Here is a 20,866-nt window from a genome sequence, read left to right as displayed (position 1 = left end):
AATTAAAATATTTGACCAAGAACGGAGAAAGAAATTAAAATCTGGCTATTTTAAAGGAAACTGGCTAAAGTCCTAATTGAAGGGAGGAATTATAAACTTTGATCCACCTCACATGAAAGCTGATTTTTTTTTCGAATAACACGATTAGAGTGGTTTAAAAACAATGCTGCGTAACCTGACTGTCCTTTACCATAGCAGGCATATTTTGCGCTTTTTTCGAGTATACATTATTATATCAAACAGTTCATTATTTTTCACATTATTAGAATTTTCAAAGTAACTATATTGAAGTAAGCAACAATTAATAGTAAAATTTTACTAAATTAATAATAAAAATTAATAAATTTTAACTAAAAATCATAAATAAAAAATATAATATTAAAAAATATTTAAAATTATAAATAAATAAAAATTATAAATAAAAATTTTACTAAAAATGAATAGTAATAGTAAAAATTAATAATTAAAATATTTGACCAAGAACGGAGAAAGAAATTAAAATCTGGCTATTTTAAAGGAAACTGGCTAAAGTCCTAATTGAAGGGAGGAATTATAAACTTTGATCCAACTCACATGAAAGCTGATTAATTTTTTTTCGAATAACACGATTAGAGTGGTTTAAAACAATGCTGCGTAGCTTGACTGTCCTTTACCATAGCAGGCATATTTTGCGCTTTTTTACATTATTATATCAAACAGTTTATTATTTTTCACATTATTAGAATTTTCAAAGTAACTATATTGAAGTAAGTAACAATTAATAGTAAAATTTTACTAAATTAATAATAAACATTAATAAATTTTGACTAAAAATTATAAATAAAAAAATATAATGTTTAAAATATTTAAAAATATCAATAAATAAAAATCATAAATAAAAAATTTACCTAAAAAATAATAGTAAAAATTAATAATTATAATATTTAACCAAGAACGGAGAAGAAAAACCTAAATCTGGCTATTTAAAAGGAAACTGGCTAAAGTCCTACTTTAAGGGAGGAATTACTAACTTTGATCCAACTCACATGAAAGCTGATTATTTTTTTTTTGGAATAACACGATTAGAGTGGTTTAAAAAAAATGCTGCATAGCTTGACTGTCGTTTACAATAGCAGGCATATTTTGCGTTTTTTTCGAGCATTCATTATAATTCAAACAGTTTATTATTCTTCACATTATTAGAATTTTCAAAGTAACTGAATTGAAGTAAGTATGTTACTTAAAAATTTAAACTGTTTTAGAAGAAATTTAATTATTTATGTTACTAAAGCAACTAATTTACTGTTGAAAGTGATTTTAATATCCTAATATATTTTAGTTGTTTTTTTTTATCAGTTATATTACCTGATATTTTAACTATTTATGTTATTTTTATCAGTTCAGCTCTGAAATTGTTTTAAGATATTCGGCGTCTTCTTGAAGGTTACCGTCAATTTCAACTATGAATCAGAATCCATGGAAACATATATAGTAAAAAGAGTCTTTGCTCCAATCCAAGTTTGGTCTGAATTCGTAGCTTGTAGGTCATAAGGAAATTATTTCCAGAACTCTGTATTGACACACCTCTTTTGTGGGTAGAAGTAAAGAAGAAAAGAAGTTGCAATGGATCTCACATAGAGATTTTTACTAAAGATTTTTAATATAGAATTACTTGTACAAAAATTTTACACTTCGTGATTCAAGTGTTTTCCAAAACTTAAAACAGCAAAAAAGGTGGCTCAGAAAATTTGAATACTTGAAAACCAATGATATCAAAATTTGCATTTTTAGTATTTCGATTCGACCATCCTTCCAGGATTTTTTGGACGGTTATATTTTGCTTTCATGTGTAGGTCAAAGTATTAATCGTGAACAAAGGGTCATAGCAACCTTTTCAACACTAAGAAGATTGTCCCTCCCCTTTTTACTCTTTCCAAAGAATATTCAGTTATCCCTCCCTTCTGATTTCTAAAAATGTTTATTTTTAATTTCCATTAATGCATCTATGGATATTTTCTATTTAATTCCTTCTCTATTTAAACACGAAACTTGGTGTGCTTTTTAGGCTTTACTATGCTGTCCGTATGATCTTAATCTGTGCGTTGTAAATTTAATTCGATATCCTACGGTAGAAACGCAGCTCCAAGTATAATGAGCAATTTATATTCGTTTTATGTTTAACTTCATAGTCATTGTAATGTCTTTCTGTTTTAAGTTGACTTTCATCGTTTGTGGTGATATATGCTCGTTTATGTTTGACGTCTTATACAAGCTAATTCTAGCTCACTTAAGTTTTAAATTAGCTATTTGCTTTTGTTGGAAAAACTTGTAATATATAACAACTGAATAAAAAAAGAAATGTATCAAAAGAAATTAAAGACTGACATTAAATTTAAGATGAACAGAAATCGTTCTGTCTGTGAAGGGAACCGCTCTTTGCCCTCAAGTTTTGTAACAAGTTTAAAATAATTGTTGTTCCGATCAAACAGCCTTTGTGTTTGAGCAATGATTATCAAAGAGTTAATTCAAAATATCAAACTTGAGCGTATAAAGCAAGGAGTTGAGGACGGGGCACTCCCCTAGTTTTGAATTAATTTCTGTTCATCTTGTTTGAATGTTGCTCTTTACTTTCTGTTGTTTTTTACTTCTGACTTTGTTGCTCTTGAATTTCTGTTTGTTTTTAAAAGCATATCCAGGATTACCCTAAATAATATAATAATATTTATTTTGACCCTTTTTTGTTTCTTCATCAAAATACATTTCAGGATCATAAATAGAGAGAAAAATAAAAAAGAGATAACAAAAAAAGACACCCCCCCCCTCATGTTCGCAATAATTTCTGTTCGAGTTTTAATGTTGCTCCTTAGTTTCAGTTGATTTTTTTTAATTACAATCAGACTGGATACTCGTAAGGCGATGCATCGACAATGATCATCACCTATGAGACAAAATTACCCCTCCAAATAGTTATTAATAAGGACGGGAGTTCGAAACATCAAAATTTGATTATGGTTTCCTCATAATCTTGGTTTTGAAGGTGAATTTCATTGAACCTTTATTTTTTGTACGAATGCTCCCATGGACACAAGTAGAGGAACCATGCCTCTTAGAAACAAAGAGCCATTAAGCATTGTATAAAAACAGGGAAATGAAATATATTAACATCTAAATATTGACGAATCGCTCCTGGTATCACTTTCCCATCCCCTATCATCCACCTCAAGAGATTTCCCAACAGGACTCATGACTTCCCAACCTGTACTGGTAGGTATTGTAATTGTAATCGTAATTTGTCCATCTTTGGGGTGAAAATGAATTTGATTTTTAACCAAACCATCCACAGAAAGGCAGAAAGCACCTCTTTGCTGTGACACAATCTTTTTTGACTTGTTACCACGAGTTATCTAATAAAACTAGCTAAAGAGCTGGATTACAGGTAAAAAAAAAAAAAGCTAAGGGTACTCCGTTATTAGGACAGGAGAAAAAATATTTGCCCTTCTCCGAAAAACGAATGAGTAACCTTACCCCTCGTCTGTTTCATGTTTCATGTTGCTCCCTCAGCTATGACATAAAGCTGGGTATACTCACCAAAATAAATATACAATTTACTCCTTTTAATAAAACCTATTGATTTTGTACAATGCTTAAAGTATGAGATACAAAAAAAAATACCCTTCGGGCTTCTGATATAAAAAGAAAATAACGTATACTCACTTTTGAGGATCAGAAACATGGCGGCTCTGCATGTTCTAAACTTAAAAAGTTTAGAACCATACCATACTACCATACTATATCTGGTACCCCTTTAAGACTTGTAAATAGTTCTATAAGTAGTGTTTCCATTTGTGATAGTACTAGTGAAGTTGGCTCTCCAAAATATACAGAAGCTGAATCGTATGTTAGTGCTAGATCGGATACCAGAAACTATGAACTCATATCGGATACCATTTCTTTTAAATCATGTGATTCTGGATCAAGCAAAGCTAATGACGACAATACTTTTATTGAAGGACTAATGGTACTATATAGCAATTTAGACTGTATTACCACAAAGATGAATGAAATTAAGTCGGTGATGTCAACGAGGCATGAAGTAAGTGTTTTTGCCTTCACTGAGGTGAAACCTAAACGTACTGCATTTGCTCTTACTGATACACAAATTCAAGTGCCTGGATTTGAGCTACTCACCAATCTGTCAAAGCCAAATGGTAGAGGGATAGCAGTGTACGTCAGATCTCCGCTCCAGGTAAGAGCTCTTACAGTAAATTCAGATTACGAGCCTTGGATTGAACAAATATAGATAACGATTCTGCAGCGAAGTCTCCCTGTAGTCATAGGCTGTTTTTATAGAAGTCCCAGCTCCCCTTGTCAGACAAGTTCCCTTCTAGCAATTGCATATTCTATTAATAATGTTATGAAGCATTGTTATAAGAATGTTCTTATTGTGGGAGATTTTAATTTACCGGAATTACACTGGATTGAGGGGTTTGCTGTTGCAGAAGGGGTTGAACACTCAAATTGCCCACTTTTGGACTGCCTTCATGAACATTCGCTATACCAAGCAATTGATTTTCCGACCAGGTATAGAAGTGGGCAGAACCCAACCCTAATAGACCTTTTGCTTATTAATGACCATGAGACGCTCATTAGTGTCGACTCGGAACCACCATTTGGAGCGAGTGACCATGTTGCAATTACTTTTAGGCTTAGGTTGTACCCACAGAAGGATAATTGGATTAAGCATGTGTACACAAATTACAACCAGGTCAGACATGAGTTAGCAAACCAGGATTGGTCATTCATTGATGATAAGAATATGGAGGAGGCTTGGCTTGAAATGAAAAGGGTTTTAATTAAAGCAACAGAAAAACATACAGTAATTTCCTGGAAAAGAAGACCCAAAACCCTACCATTTATCACTCGTGATGTCAAGCAAGCTGTACGGAAAAAGAAAAAGTATTGGAGCAAATATAAAAGTAGCCCCTCCCATGAAAACTATGAGAAATTTAAACTACTTGTGAATGGCAATATAGTTCGGCTCCCAAATAATATAGCAGCTGAAACGAGTAGACAATTTAAGTCAGTGTTCACGCCTCCAGACGATGCCCCCTTACCAGAAGAACCAGAATATTCTATTGGGGAACCTACGCAAAAGATAACTGTGGTTGCCTCTGATGTGGAGAGGCGGCAGAAGCTGCTTAATCCTAACAAATCAATTGGCCCTGATGAAGTTCACCCACGTGTATTGAAAGAAGCTCATGCAGAAATAGCCCTTCCCCTTACGAACATGCTTCAGAAGTCTTTTGATACTAAGCAGATTCCTCAAGACTGGCGGGATGCAAACATTACACCTGTACACAAAGGAGGTAGCCTCAACAACGTTTCCAATTATCGACCCATTAGTCTTACATCTGTAGCTGGTAAAGTCTTAGAAGGAATCGTGAATACTCACATTGTCGAACACCTGACCACCAATGAGCTGCTCAATGATAGTCAGCATGGCTTTAGACATGGACGCTTGGTTGAAACTAATTTGATTGATGCGTATGATTATGTTACTGAGCATCTAGATCAAGCAATCCCTGTCGACTTAGTTCTATTGGATTTTGCGAAAGCCTTTGATAAAGTATGTCACCGTCGAGTAGGGACCAAGTTATTTGCAATTGGAATACATAATGAAATCGTAGAGTGGGTGTTTCAATTTCTTTCCGGGAGAAAGCAAAGGGTGAAAATATTTGCAAAAAATGGACAAGTATTCTTTTCAGAAGAGGTGGAAGTATTAAGTGGAGTGCCCCAGGGAACCATCTTGGAACCAACTTTATTCAACATTTGTATTAATGATGCACCAACCACAGTCAAAAGAAAAATAAGTCTTTATGCTGATGACTCCAAACTCACTGGAACTGTCGATACACCCGATAAGAGAGCCTCTATGCAGAATGACCTGTGGGTACTTTCCCATTGGGCAACTTTGTGGAGGCTTGAATTCAATATAAATAAATGTCGAACACTCCTCTTTGGAAAGAAAATGAGAATCGCCCTTATCATATGTTAGGGATGGATGGATCAAGACAGACTATTATTTCGTCTGAAGTGGAGAGAGACTTGGGGGTCATAGTCGATAAAGAATTAAAATTTACTATACACACACAGACAGCTGTAGCCAAAGCACTCCAAACCCTGGGCATTATAAAAAGAACAATCACTAGCAGGTCACCTATGGTGATGACTAAATTATATAAGACCTTGGTCAGGCCTAATTTGGAGTTTGGCATGTGTGTTGCTAGCCCCCTCAACAAAGGTGACCAGCAGAAGTTAGAAATAGTTAAGAGACGGGTTACGAAAGCAATTGAGGGATGCAAATATTTAAACTACTCATCCCGTCCGAAGAGGCTGAAACTCCCCACTCTTGTCTACAGACGTAAAAGGGGTGATATTATCATGACGCATAAGCTCCTGAATTACAACTTTCCATTAAATAAGCCATTTCAACTGGACCAGTCTGCCAGAACTAGGGGGCATAGTCGGAAACTGTATGAGAAGAGAGCTGCCACTAGACTACGCAATAACTTCTTCCCTTACAGAGTAGTGAGTTTGTGGAATTCTCTCACCGAAAAAGCGGTCACTACCCCCAGCACTGCTGCCTTTAAAAGAGCCGTTGATGGAGAATGGTCATCAAAGCCGTGGCGAACTGAGTGGGTTGCCATTGAGACGTCCAACCATCGTCATCACTATCCAGCGATTCTACAGGATTTAATCCTTATTTCGCTGGACAATGCGATTTAAGGTAATTTAAGGTAAAGATCGTCCAACGTAAACCCCTCCCCCGACTCCATACCACCAGAAAAAATCCCCCTGAAAATGTCCATATACTTCCCAATAACCAATGCTATATGCAAATAATGGGCATAGTTCATAACTTGCAGCCCTTCCTCCGGGGACTATGGGGTGTTAAGTCAGCCTCACAGACATAGGTATTAGATTTTTCGACTGTGCTGAACAATATGGCTATCTAATAATTTTGATACGGTGACTTTGGGAAAACAATAAGCTTGGGAGGGGGACTAGTTTCTTTCCAATTTTTTGGTAACCTAAAAAAGCATTAGAACTTTTAATTTCCGTTTGGAATGAGCCTCTTGCAATATTCTAGGACCACTTGGTCGATACGATCTCCCCTGGGAAAAACAACAACACAAAAAAAAAAAAAAAAAAAACAAAAGAAAAAACAAAAAAGCAAATAAACAACCATCAGTGATCTTTCTTCTAAAAAAAAACAATACAAAGTTTCACATTTTTACAGATAGGAGCTGGAAATCTCTAAAGTAGGGTTCTATACCCTGAATCTGATGGTGTAATTTTAGTTAACATTATATGCCTTTTAGGGGGTGTTTCCCCTTTTTTCGAAAATAAGGCAAATTTTTTCACGCTCTTAACATTTGATGCGCATTACTAAACTTGATGAAATTTATATATTTGAAATCAGCATAAAAATAACATTCTTTTGATCGATCAATTGGCGTCAAAACTCCGTTTTCTAGAGTTTTGATCACTATTGAGCCGGGTCGCTCCTTACTCACAGTTCGTTATCACGAACTGTTTGATAAGTGAGAAAAAATTGAGAAAGTAACTCAATGCAGGTGATCTTTTTGTGAAATAACGTACTTGTTGTCAGGTTAGGGATTGGCTAGGGAATTTGGACAATTGCCAATAGATAAAATACAGGATTTGGCATTCAAACCGCAATTTTATAGTCTAGAAGTAGTTTCTGCTTTCTTTTGTTTATATTTTCATATTTGATAGAATTCTAAGAACAGAGATAATTGATTCAAATTGTCCGAACGAAGTACAAATCCAAAGATAAGAAAAATGATAGCATAGAAAGAAAAGAAAAACCATCTTGGTCAATATGTAAATCTTTATGATTGGAGATTTTATAATCTATCAAACTTTTCAAAGCCGGTGTAATCAATTCAGAATCCTTTTTGTCCTTATGACCTACCCCTTTCCTGATAAATTAAACGTGCAAGGCCAAATTGTGTCGTCGTAGCAGGAATGAAGCGGGAGGGCAACTTTTGCTTGCACTGGGTCTTTGCGGAATATGTATGGTATTTTTTCCCTTTGTTTATTCCTTATTTTTATTTTGTTTATTATGATCGATCATCTGGAATCATTCTGTTGAACTGAAAAAAGTGTTATTATTATAGCATGTATTCAAGGACCAGCATACTCCGTCAAGTAAGACTTCGTTCAAGCTCAATTTTCACGGACTCGCTTGTGCTCGCACCAAATGAAGAAATCATCTGTTTCGTAGAAGGAACTTGGAATGTAACTGCCGAACAGGTTTTAACATTTCTGTCATCAAGCAAGTGAGGAATTCTGGGATGTAAAGCCGTCCTCTTTTAAAAAAAACATAACTTACATATAAATATTACATTTTGATCACGGAGAAAGTATATATAAGAACCTCCTTTACCAAACTGAGTTCTCTTCTAGAAATGAGTCTGTAATCTCCTTCAAAGTAAACATCCTTGCTAAAGCTTCTCCTTTCCACAATAAAAGGTCTTTTGTTCAACGTTCCGTATTTGGAGCAGTAGGATCTTCTAGTCTTAGCTGAGTTACCAAACTGATACCAAACTTATTGAGTTACCAAACTGAGTTCTCTTCTAGAAATGAGTCTGTAATCTCCTTCAAAGTAAACATCCTTGCTAAAGCTTCTCCTTTCCACAATAAAAGATCCTCTGTTCAAAGTTTCATATTTGGAGCAGTAAGATCTTCTAATCTTAGCTTGTTGGAAGTGGGTCTTCGGTAACTCAAACTAGGTGAAAGTGCAATTTTATCGTCGAGGAAACTAGAAGAGGTTTGACCCCCAAGAAGAGTAATAATTGATCATCGTACAAAGTTGTGTAAAATTAAGAAAGTGATATGTTTCTTTTATGAAAAAATAACCTTGTTTTAGTAATAGCATTCCTACTCCTTGGAATATCCTTCCAAACCCTTAATCCTTTGGAATAATATCCTCAGGTGACTAAGGCAGCATGAGTAGAGAAAGAAAAAAGATTGTAATGACAACCAGTGATGATCAGACGCCATGCTCTCTGATAGGCCTAATAAAGCCATTCCAAAGCCATAGGCCTAATAAAGATTCAGAAGAACTAATAGTAGTTTTCCAGTTTATCTTTGTGCTTAGGTAAGAAAGCCCAAATTAGATAATATTGTCAGTTAATTTTTACTACAGTCGTTTACCCTTACTTAGTAATTTCTGTTCATTTTTAGTTTCGTTTGTTCATTTGTAGTATTTTCGGTATATTTTACGTTTGACTTATAATATGGCTTTATTTCTGCTTGTTTTTGGTATTGCTCTTTTCTTTTACATTTGAAAAAGTTGTTAAACACAAGTACCATGCCATGCTTTGGTAGTTTTGAAGACAATCTATGATTTGTTGCTGATTGGATGCTGACTGAATTGCAGCTCGCTTCTAAGTCTAAATATTTAGATTCCTCCCCTACCCCTCCCCAAAACACTAAGTTTTTACTTCCCAACTGTCAATTAAGCGCCTCAGTCGATCGATTTTGAGGTTATTCTTTCTTATGGTAAAACGAAAAAATAAATGTTTTTGAAATATAAATAAACTTCTATAACTCCTACTAACAGCACACTGCAGCACCAAACCACCTGAGACCAAGAAAGATAAGCACGCTCCTACCCGTCTCAGCCTATTGAAAGCATCCCTCTTTACACCAAGCTTACCTCTTTACACTCTTCCAAGAAGTTCACTTTCCCCTAAATATTTCCTTACAACATCCTCCCATCCCCTTTGGGGACGACACGCTTTTCGTTTGCCCCTAGACGGTTACCCAACAAGGACAATCTATTCAATCTATCACCCTTCATTCGCAGGACCTGTCCTAGCAATCTCAGTCTTTCTCTTATTATAGCCCTTGAAAGCGGGATTAACCCATACTTTTAGTACAGATTATTGTTTGAGATACGATCGGGCACCCAAAACAATCCGTGGCCAATTTCTCTGGAAAATATGTGGAAAATCCTCCTCTGTTCTTAAGCTTCAGAACCATACTTAACAACTGTAGTCACTGCAGCTTCCAATATTCTAATCTTAGTGCGTAGGCTTATCTTTCCATTTCTCCAAACGTTTTTTAACTGTGGAAAAACACCCTGGGCATTGGCTATTCTGCTTTTAACGTCTTTTCTGTCCCTACAGTCCTTACTAATAATATTAACTAATTAAGTGAAGCTGTCCACTTTCTTCTGAATGGCTTTAAGCTGAAAACCATAATTGAAATAAATATAGACCTAGTCTATTTGTCTGGGATGGCAAGGGGATTATGCCTAATTACCTTGTTGAAAACATTTCTTTGATTCTTTTAAAAGTAGGGCTAAGTTCAAGATGAGAGGCTTTTTGCTAGCTTGAAAATCTGTTTGTGGTCAACCAATGTAATTTTCTAAGCCTTAGAAATAGGTAAGGAGTAAAGATAGCAGCTTAAAACATTCTGCTAGGGATGAACTGAAGCTTCAAATTCATTCCTGAATGTTGCTTTCATTATCCTAGCAGAGCTGCTTTCCTTGATAACAAAAAGACTATAGGCTAGATCTATATAAGCTACTCATTAGTTGATCAGCTAATAACCATTTTAACAGTTATACCAGCATATACTATTTAGTGTGCTAGGCCTTGCTGGAAATTCGGCGCTAAATATGTGATTTGCTTGAACATTTGACTCTTAAACAATGCTGAATATTTTTCAAATACTGATAGCCTAGGCGATAATTGACCCTAATCATTGATACATATTTTAAGCTTGAGCCAGATTTAATTTCTATTAGTTTTATTTGGCTAATTCAACTAATTTCTCCGATAGTCAAAATTTCTTCATCTAGAATATTGCACAGGTTTAATATAAGACAAATGTTTAGAAGCAGAATCATTGTTAAATAGACTAGGCTAACCTTAAGAGCTAAAAAAGGCTTTCCAGGAAACAGTTATGAAACAGGACAGAAAATGTTTTTTTTTGGGTCTGAACTGTGTTTGTGAAAATCAATCTTAGATTAAGTAGACCCTAATTTACAAGAAGACTGGAAAATAAGTAGTTTGTCTGAAAATTGGGCTTGTAAACAAGACCAATAGCTTATTTTGTATGGTAAGTAAATTGACTGTGGGATATCAATATTATGACAATTTATCCTTGCTAGAAAAATTTATCCGATGCTGTTTATTTATACTTCTGACTTATAAATCGAAGTTTTCCTTTGAGTAACACACTAGATGTTGGCGAGGTTCCTGCATATTCCCTCCCTTATATTGAGGTATTTGCAACTCGGTACTGTTATTGCTACTAAATTACTGCTCCAAAATATGTAATCACAACAAACATTGTTTAGGACAACTATTCCTAGTGTAGTTACTTGCAGAGGCGCCATTTGGGCCAAATCTTGGGGTGGGCATGAACTCCATCTGCCCCCCCCCCCCGATTCACTTTGTGTCGTGTAAGAAAAACCCGGCTTTTGGCAGCACATTGATCGAATATTCTAAGTAAAAATGCATTTTCAGCACCCGTGTTTTGCTTGGAAATGTACTGTAACCAAATGTGGAACTCAGCCACACTGACCTCTAAGATTAATTATAACAACGAAGAATACAATCAAAGAGGTTAAGTGATTAAACTGAAAGTGGAAAATTCAACCAGACTACAGGCTGGAATTCCTCAGCGAGAAACTTTCTTATTTAAGTAAACAATACGTCGGTGAAAGTAACCTTCATTGTTATGCTGAGGGTTGTAACCAAAATCTCAGTTTCCCTTCAGCAGAAATCTTCCAGATAAATATATTTACAAAAAGGAAAAATATAACAATATTCAAGGTAACAAGGGGAACCGCCGAGCTTTCATCTTTGCAAAATCGTCAACAAGCTGGTTGTAGTCCAAATTTTTAACTAAATCCTTCTCTGCAAATATCAAAAGGAGGTGACTGAGACGATCATCTCCTGTTGTAGACCGCAGGTAGTTTTCACTATTTCTAGGCTAGAAAACAAACGCTCATTGCTCGCTGTTGTCTCAGGAAGTGTGGCAGCAATACCAAGTACTTTAATTCCTTCTGAGTAAGCCACTGGTAATCCCTGAAAATGGTCGACAATGTCTAGAAAGTTTTCCGGCTTATTTTCCTCATTTAGCAAGAAACGCTTGGCAATACCAGCTTGAGATTCGAGAAGAATGCTGTCGATATCCAGCTCGCCGTAAAGAGAAGAGAAACGCTAGAGCAGCTCTGTGTCCATAAACTTGGTTAAGCTTGGATCCAAGGCTTCGAGCGTACTCAGTACTGGCAACTTATCTGTGAACCTTCTGTCAAATTCGGCTAGTAGATGGTCAAAAGTTTTGAAGTATTCTTGCTTCATTTCATCCGCCAAAGTAGTAGTACAATTTCCAGATTCGATGAAATTCTCTCCTAGCGTCAAAGTTGTCACAAATTGTTTCCGATGCTTTGTGATCTTTTGAATTCTTCAAGGTCGTCCTTTCTGACCAACAGAGGAAGGTCTAGTCGCGAGTCCATTCACAGCAGGTACTTCAATTTCGAGTTCTGTTGCAAACTCTTTAGCCTTCTTGAAAAGCGATACAAATGAAGCATCTGAACGCAGGTCAGTGAATTTGTTTCTTGTGGCCTGAATCAGGGTGCGCGATCGAGAAATAACCAAGTCGACGGCGACGGCATGGAGTTGCTGAGACAGCTATTTCGTCGCTGGCGTAATTGCTTCTATATAGTGCAATTGGAAGATAACAAGGAACGATTCCATCATGATAGGCGAGGAACTGACCTATTTTATTTTATTAACTTAGAGGAATTACTGTAAATATTCAGAATTTATAACATTAATATAATCATCTAGTAAACGGGAATTTGACAGGACTTGAGAATTATATTATGTATTTAGCCAGCTTTCAAAGTTTACAATGGTTAATAGCAAATAATGTTATTATTATGGCCGGCAAAGGACCCTTTTTGGTGGAAGCTTGGGCCCCCTGGAAAATCTGGAGTGGGCATTTAACAACCACCTAAATGGTTGTTCAGCCTCAACTGGGAAGCTGCTAACATCGATTCCTACCAGAGTTCATGTGACTACATACTGTCGAAGATCTGAATTCCTTTCGCACTTCTCTGTTGTCCAAACATGACAGTAGACTCGGAAAAAACCATCCTAATAAACATCTGCGGTTCTGAGATAACGCATGCCATCCATTTGGCTGAGAAAACTGCAGTTCCTTTCAGCAAAATTTGCCACGGGACGGAGTGTGTGACTGGCAGAATAATCCTAATCTCCTGGCCGCATGTGATTCAGCAAAATTCTGGCTACAATTATGGCCAGATTGTGGGAAGCCGCGCTCCGGAGTACTCAACGCTGTTCGTATTTACTCGAAATTTAAATTTTCCAAAGCCATCGCACAGCATAAGGCTAACGAAATTGCCCGTACCAGCGAGATTGCCGATAATTGGCCTCTTGCTTTATGGCGTCTCTGAGCTAAGAAAAAATCTTCCAGCGGCCCACCCTGAATGCTAGAAAAAGACTGGTGCGACTAATTCAGAGACCAATTTTCAGCCCCTAATTCCTACCTAGATAACACCTTTTACCAGGCCCTCGATAAGGAGCTTCAGTTTGCAGTTAAGGATATTGGTGTCCTTGTTACTCTGTCCTTGATGCGTTCCAAAATTGTTAAGTTAAAAAAAAGAAATCTAAGGGCATGGATGGTTTATCTGGTACCCATTTAAGCGTTGCCGGCAATCTTCTCCTAGAGCACCTTTCTCTGCTATTTCAAATGATTTTCGTTACTGGCATCGTTTCAGAGAGCTTTGGTGTTGGATTGGTCCATCCTATTCTCAATAAAATTAAACCAGCTGACCAGTGCGTTTTATATCGTCCGATCACTGTTTCAACTACTTTTTGTAAGCTATTTGAATCACTTATTTTTGATGGAATTGCGCTTCGACGCACTACTCCGAACGACCAATTCGGGTTCAAAAAGCACTCAGGACGGGAACACGTTCACAGCGTTCTTGCAAATCTTCTTATTTATGCGGATAAAAATGGTGATGTTCTCGTCTTTGGAGCGCTTGATGTTAGTAGAGCCTTCGATTCTGGCATCCATGGCCGCATCCTGCTCAAAGCCCTTCAGCAAGGTGCTTCCTCTTGCATCATTTCCCCCGCTTACAGTATATACAACAAGCTCTCGGCTGTCATCCTGATCCCCTCTCCGTCCGGCACTTTTCTTTCTAAATAAATACTGAGTTAAAAGAAAGGAGTACGTCAAGGTTGCAAAACTTCACCATGACTGTTTAATAATGCTATCATCGAAGCACAACAGGTAACAAAAGCCGTCGTGCTTTTTCCGTGGGATTAATATTTCGCTGCTGAACTTCGCTGGTGACATTCTTCATGTTTATCGTTCGATATCTTTATTTCAACAAAATTACGACTCACTTGCATTGGCATACAAGTAGATCGGGCTTTCCTTCAACGAATCTAAAACAGAACTTCTTTTCTTCAATGGTTCAAAAAATGAGCTTTCAATTAACCTCTCCGTTAAAATTGGCGACACTCTGATTAAGCCTTGTGAGTCCCTTACCTATCTTTGCCTTACTATTTCTTCTACATTGAAGGACACGCGCTCAGCACTGAGTAACCACCTCTGTTCCCGTATACGAGCGTCTTACGGATTACTTGTTGCCAATAAGTATCGTTTCAACCGTCCTCTCCCTGCCCGGCTATACAATGATTTTACTACCCCCCCCCCCAAAAAAAAAGCATTGCTCTGGTTCCCTTCTGAAAAATATTCACAGTTACCGAAAAGAAAGCGATTTGCAGTGCATCCTACAGATATGCTAAGTATGCCTGCGTCTCCCTTTGTGGCACAGCAATGGCGATATCTCCAGGAAGTATAAGGTCACCAACCCTTCCACGACCATAGAGAGAAGAATCTCCAAATTCAGTACCAATGTTTTAAGAGCCAACCACCCTGGACTAGTGTTATTTTATAATATTTGTAGTGGAAGTGTATTTAAATTTGTGTGCTTTTCTTTCTTTTTCTTTTATATACTCCGTATTTTCCGTTTTTGACGGGTAATAAATTAATAATGATAATAATAATAATAATAATAATAATAATAATAATAATAATAATAATAATAATAATAATAATAATAATAATAACAATAATAATAATAATAATAATAACAATAATAATAATAATAATAATAATAATAATAATAATAATAATAATAATTAAGCATGTACCGAAAGCAAGAAGAATATTAGGATATGTTTTTCCAGATTGCAGAAGAAATTCAGTGGGTGATGTTCGGAATTACTGACGATTAGTGTCACTATAGCTAAAGTTGATTTTGGATTAATATTTGGATATGCTCTCCTAGTGACGAATAATAAAAATTAAAGAAATATTCACCATTGGAGCGTAAACAATAATCTACATAAGTTCTTAACTAGCCGACGGTATGCAACAGTAAAATTAATTAAGAAGCAGGGTTAGAATGAGCAACAAATAATGCCATATTTTAACACTGGAGTTAGTCTCAATTTTTTCCCGAGCGAAATTGCTTCATTTTGTTATTTTATGAATATTAAAGTTGTATTTGTGAAGGGAAGTGTCACCCCGGATAAGTTACTGTTGAAGGAATGTAAGGAGGGTATCGGTCTTTTAAATTTGGAACACTTTGAATTTCCTAAGTATCCTAATAAGATATATAATCTAGTCAAAGAAATAGGATTTTTCTCGGAATGGATGATAAGTAACAAAATAAGAATTGATGGAAAAACATGCATTTGAAATTTTAGAAACAATAATATTAGTTGGAATCCTAGACAATGGATTGGATTTTAGTTATATTGCGTAACTGACATAAGAAATAAAATTTTATTCATTTTATTTTCATGTTCAATGATATTAATAGCATGTGATATTTTATGTGATACAGTTACAAAAAAAAAATCTTTCTTTGTATTGCGATGTTATGATTACTTAATTTTTGATTTTATAATAGAGTTTTTTTAGAGTTTTTTGTCATGACAACGGAAAAGATATTTTTCTTTACTTCAATGCCCTATGTCATTGCTTCGCCTATGACATTCTTTGATCCATGTCATGTCTTAGTCCATGGCAGTTCATGTCACATGAATCATCACGATTCAGGACACTAAAAGTCTAAAACATGATCTGAGATAAATTAATTGGAAATAAACAGATTTATTGCAAACATGAAACAAATATATTCATACAAGAGTCATCAGTAAGGAGATTTTGATTAAATTGATAAATTGGATTTCTTCTAGAAAGATGGTGATAGTGTGTAAGTTCTATTTCTTCTGTAAAAATCTTCTCTATTATTGCTCAAAGAATATGATCAATTCCTGAGGGGAGATTGTTCTTTTTTTTATCTTTTATTTTGCTGCTTGTGATTCCTTTCTAGTATACTATATCTTCTTTTCCAAGAGCTTTGTTGTGTTTTTGAGCTTTCGTGAAATAGTACGAGTGTCCATTATTTAATTAGTTTTTGGTTTGGCCAATATAAAATGTGTTTCTCGCCATTCTTGGTGTTCGTAGTGAATTTAGATCATCTAAAATTTCCTCCCTTATCTTTTGGAGATTCTCTGCATCCGCTTCAGTATGCATAAGTTTAAAATTTACTACCTCAAACTCAGTGAGATTATGGAAATGACCTTTACAGATGGTACAATCACAGTGAAAAGATATTTTTATTTCAATGTTTTGATCCCTTGACAATGAGTTCTTTTCAAACCAAATTCGGAATAGTTCTTAAGAAACTGATAAGAAATATCCGGACGAGGTAAAAAATCTCGTAACTTTACAACGGCGAAATAAAAGTGAACATAATTTTTCAAGAGACAGAAAAAACATGAATATGAATTTTCATAGGTTTTTAACGGAGTCTGAGGTAAGTAAACTGTATTTTTTCCAAACTCAGAAACGTCAGAGTAGAATTTCTTTTGCTGTAGTCGGAGAAACATAAACAGAAACTTGTTACGAGTTAGAGACTGATGAATCGAATTTTCAAAAGAAAGAGACACATTAACAGAATTTTCAATTAATGTTCTATATCTAAATAGTCTAAAAACATGCTCCGCGAGTTGGAAAAAACTAACAATATCGGCGAGTTTTGGACATATAAATGGTCGACAGAAATGTTTAATAAAATGCGTCACTCAATATTTTTATGTGCTTTACATTTGAATAATTTAACAATATTTCATAAGATGCATAGAACAACTATTATCTTCGAGTTTTACATTCTAATGGTAAAAAATACGCTTTTGAGAACGTGAATTGTCATTTTTTTACCAGTCTGAGACAGATGAATGAAACTTTCAAAAGTTAGAAGGGCACACAAACAAGCCTTTTTTCATATTTTTTCCAAATTCAGTGACTCAATATTTTTGAATGTTATTTACTCCTAATAATAATAATTTATTTTTGAACCGCTACAAAAAATCAAAGCGGAGTATCAATCAAAGAAACAAAACAAACACTACACAAAACAGAAAAAACAAGAAACTAAAGCAAACGAGTAAGACCTCTGTGGGCGGGCAGATACTTATAAGTAGACTGGGGTATTTTGCCAGCAAGCTCCGTGAGCTTCAACCCAATATCGGGGAAACTATAAATAGATATGAGGCTCCTCTTCCTATACCATGGAGGCAGATACAATAGAAAACGGGAAAACTGGAAATAATAAGAACGAATTGAACTGATATCTTTTATGAAAAATAGGGTAAATACCAGAAAGAAACAAAACCGAATGATCTGTCAAAACCGAGTATAATTTAGCAAGAGACTTTCTATTGTATCTACCTCGGTTATCAACAATTTTAGAGTACCTTCTTGCAATCAGCAACAGCGAGAGTCCGTACCATAGGACAAGACACATAAGTCTCAGACAATAGTCCAAAGCCGGAGACTTGTTTTCTATTATAATGTCAAGTATTCGGTTAGTAAAGATTCTTTTCTGTTCCGACAGTAATTATCTTCTAGAGTTGAGTATTTTTCCAAATTAACAAGATGTGTTATAATTTTCTGCCTGTTCACATTATTCATTTTTAATCCCAATACTCCCACTACCGATTAAACACTAACAAGGATTCTTTCTATCTTCTCGTTGTCATCCTATAGTCCGGGTACCCGATCAAGCTGGTCACTATTGCCCCCCTAAAGATAGGAGTGGTAACCAACTGTAATATCTAACGAGAGAAACATTTTTCGAAACATATTTTTCTTACATAGTGATTCATGGTTCAATGAATGTTCCCGTGGGCAAATTATCATTGGCGCTCATAATGTTTGAATTGAGTTTGTTTTTCATCAATTCATCTTTAATTTTCTTGCTGATCATCTCCGTTAGTGCCCTTTTTATTTTATCAGCGATTTTTCTGTCTATTACCACATTATTTTTACATAGGTAATATTTCTGGCACCTAGACAAGATAATTTGCAAGACGTTGCAGGGGTACACCTATATTCTTTTTACCTTTCTTCGAATGGTAATAGTAAGAGAATGGTGATAGAATCCATCAATTGGTAACTTGTTACCAGCAGCAAGAAGTTAGCCTTCGTCATCAACTTAAAGTTTTGTGTTTGCATTCTCTTTTAACACTAGCTTTCTTGGTGATGTTACCCTTGTACATTCAATTCTATAACACTTGAGTTTTCTTGGAACTCCAAAGAAATTTAACTCTTTACTGTCATGACAGAACATGCATCGCTTAGAAAACATTCCCTCTTACGTAATTAACACCTGTATCTGGAAGAAAACATTCCCTATTATGTAATATGCATCTGCGTCTTACCCCGAGGGGATCGTCTTTAATTTTCTTCGTCATCTTAAATCATTAAAAGAAGAAAGGAGTAGTGGCTATGGCTGATTCTAAGCGAATAGAGGCCTCACTACTTCAAAGATGTAACCCTTTCCAGGTTTTCTTCTCCTTTTCCTGCAACCGATCGAATCAACTTATTTTGATTCTTCGAAGAACAAATTTTAAATGATAAATTTTGCATATTTGGAACCAGCATAAAAACCAAAATGTTTTGATGTATATATTCTAAAGTATATATGTAAGGTTATATATTCTATCGACAAGAACCGTTCATTTATCGTTTATTGTTATGAATACTCGGATATTTTAGGCTAAAACCAGTGTTATCAATTATTTAATCCTTTGTAAACAAATCTTGTATTTAAAGGAATTGACCAAAAAGGGTAAGAATTAATTAATTACCTCTAACCGAACCTTGGAGCATTTACTGTTAATGGTGAAACTAGATAGGAAACTTAGGGAAAGCAAATTCGAAGGACATTCGCTATAGCTTCCTAGGACTAAAAGCTATACTGTAATATTATTAAAAATAATGAGAAACAATTTGACTTAATTGTTGCTTTTTAATTGACGTCTGATTTTTTTTCTGGAACCACCAAATTAGTCTAAAACATTGCAATATTTGTAACGATATATTTTGGGGTGATATCGATCGAAAATTAGCGCTGGGAATTATATCAACTGTATCTGGAATATTTTTTTTTTTTTGAGAGAGAGAGAGAGCAAACGAATACAATAATTTTAAGGTTAGTTGTTTCTTCTATCTCATCTACACAGGATATAAATTCAGAAAACATTAAATGGCTTTTAGGCAGTAGATAAGACTTAAACATCATAATCATCAACAGCAAGAAGAAAAATAGGGAATTCTTTTCGCAAGACTGTTGAATTCTATATTTGAATGAATATTTTGACCCTTTGTCCAAGGGCTTTCCTCAGCTTAACATAAATATGTAAAAGAAAAGAGACTTAACTAAAAATAGGACCATTAAAACTGGAATGACAAATTAAAACTAAAATAAAAACAGTCTAAGCATCCCTACTTCAATGAAGTTTAATCAGGACTGATAAATAAAGTGAGTTTTTACTGTATTTCACTTAATGTTTAACAATTTTTCATTTGGTTTCAATAGTCGTATTTTAATGTCGCTTTTCTTTTATATATTTGTTTTGCCTAAGGTGGCCATTGGACATCATCAGCCCTGCAACCATCATCGAGTTACCCTTCAAACATTTTTGTCCCCATTCGGAAATCTTTTTAAGGTTAGGGTTCACTGAGAGGTGGTCTCAGGGGAGAAAGAGGGGACATAAATTTCGAATAGATGATCTAATGGTTATAATTATTTTGTAATTTTTGAAATTTTGTTTCTGTTATAATAAACTGAGGGGGAAGTTAATAAAGTAATCTATAATTTATAAATTGGTAATTAAGTATTTTATAAATTGGAAATAATCTTATTAATAAATGAATTTTTAAAACTTCGGTTTTCAAATTTTGTGGGAGACTGGAAATTTTGTTCCGGGTACAAGAGAGGCTAGAATCCCCACTGGGTTCGCTTGGCCCAGGCATTTTTAAAGTAAGTTTCAAGCCTTTCAAACAAAGTCTTGTGGGCTTTCTTCAGGCCCAAATTGTGGATTAAAAACCATTTTTGGTCGAGGAGAAAATTAAAAAAAGAAGAAAAAAGGTAGAAAATGAAAAAATAAAACAAGTAAAACCAATTAAACTCACAAAATGCATATGTCTAGCATCGTCTCATATAATTTGCCTACCTATTTAAGAGAATCCTGAGAAAAAATATCTATTTTTCATGAAATATAGTTTTTAGATAGACATGTTTACAGTTTAAAACAATACAATTGCTTTCATAAAGAATTTAATAAATTAGAAAACTTGATTTTATTCTTGTTAACAATATTTTAATTCTAATAAGAAATTATGGCAATGATGCAATTTCTCTAATAGTCTTATTAATACACAACTC

The 20,866-nt window shown here is 35.0% G+C and overlaps 1 protein-coding gene across 2 annotated transcripts in view; it reads left to right on the top strand.

Moving 5' to 3' along the window:
• Positions 1-20,866, top strand: part of LOC136031462 (Bardet-Biedl syndrome 5 protein-like) — a 73,904-nt gene that overhangs the window by 33,546 nt on the left and 19,492 nt on the right. For both annotated transcript variants that reach the window (XM_065711079.1, XM_065711078.1), the window contains exon 5: positions 8,184-8,319. In XM_065711079.1, coding sequence (XP_065567151.1) covers positions 8,184-8,319 — 136 coding nt within the window. The remainder of the gene's footprint in view (positions 1-8,183; positions 8,320-20,866) is intronic.

Source organism: Artemia franciscana, chromosome 9, assembly GCF_032884065.1.
Source record: "Artemia franciscana chromosome 9, ASM3288406v1, whole genome shotgun sequence".
Lineage (NCBI taxonomy): Eukaryota > Metazoa > Arthropoda > Branchiopoda > Anostraca > Artemiidae > Artemia > Artemia franciscana.
This window is presented reverse-complemented; position numbering and strand designations above follow the sequence as displayed.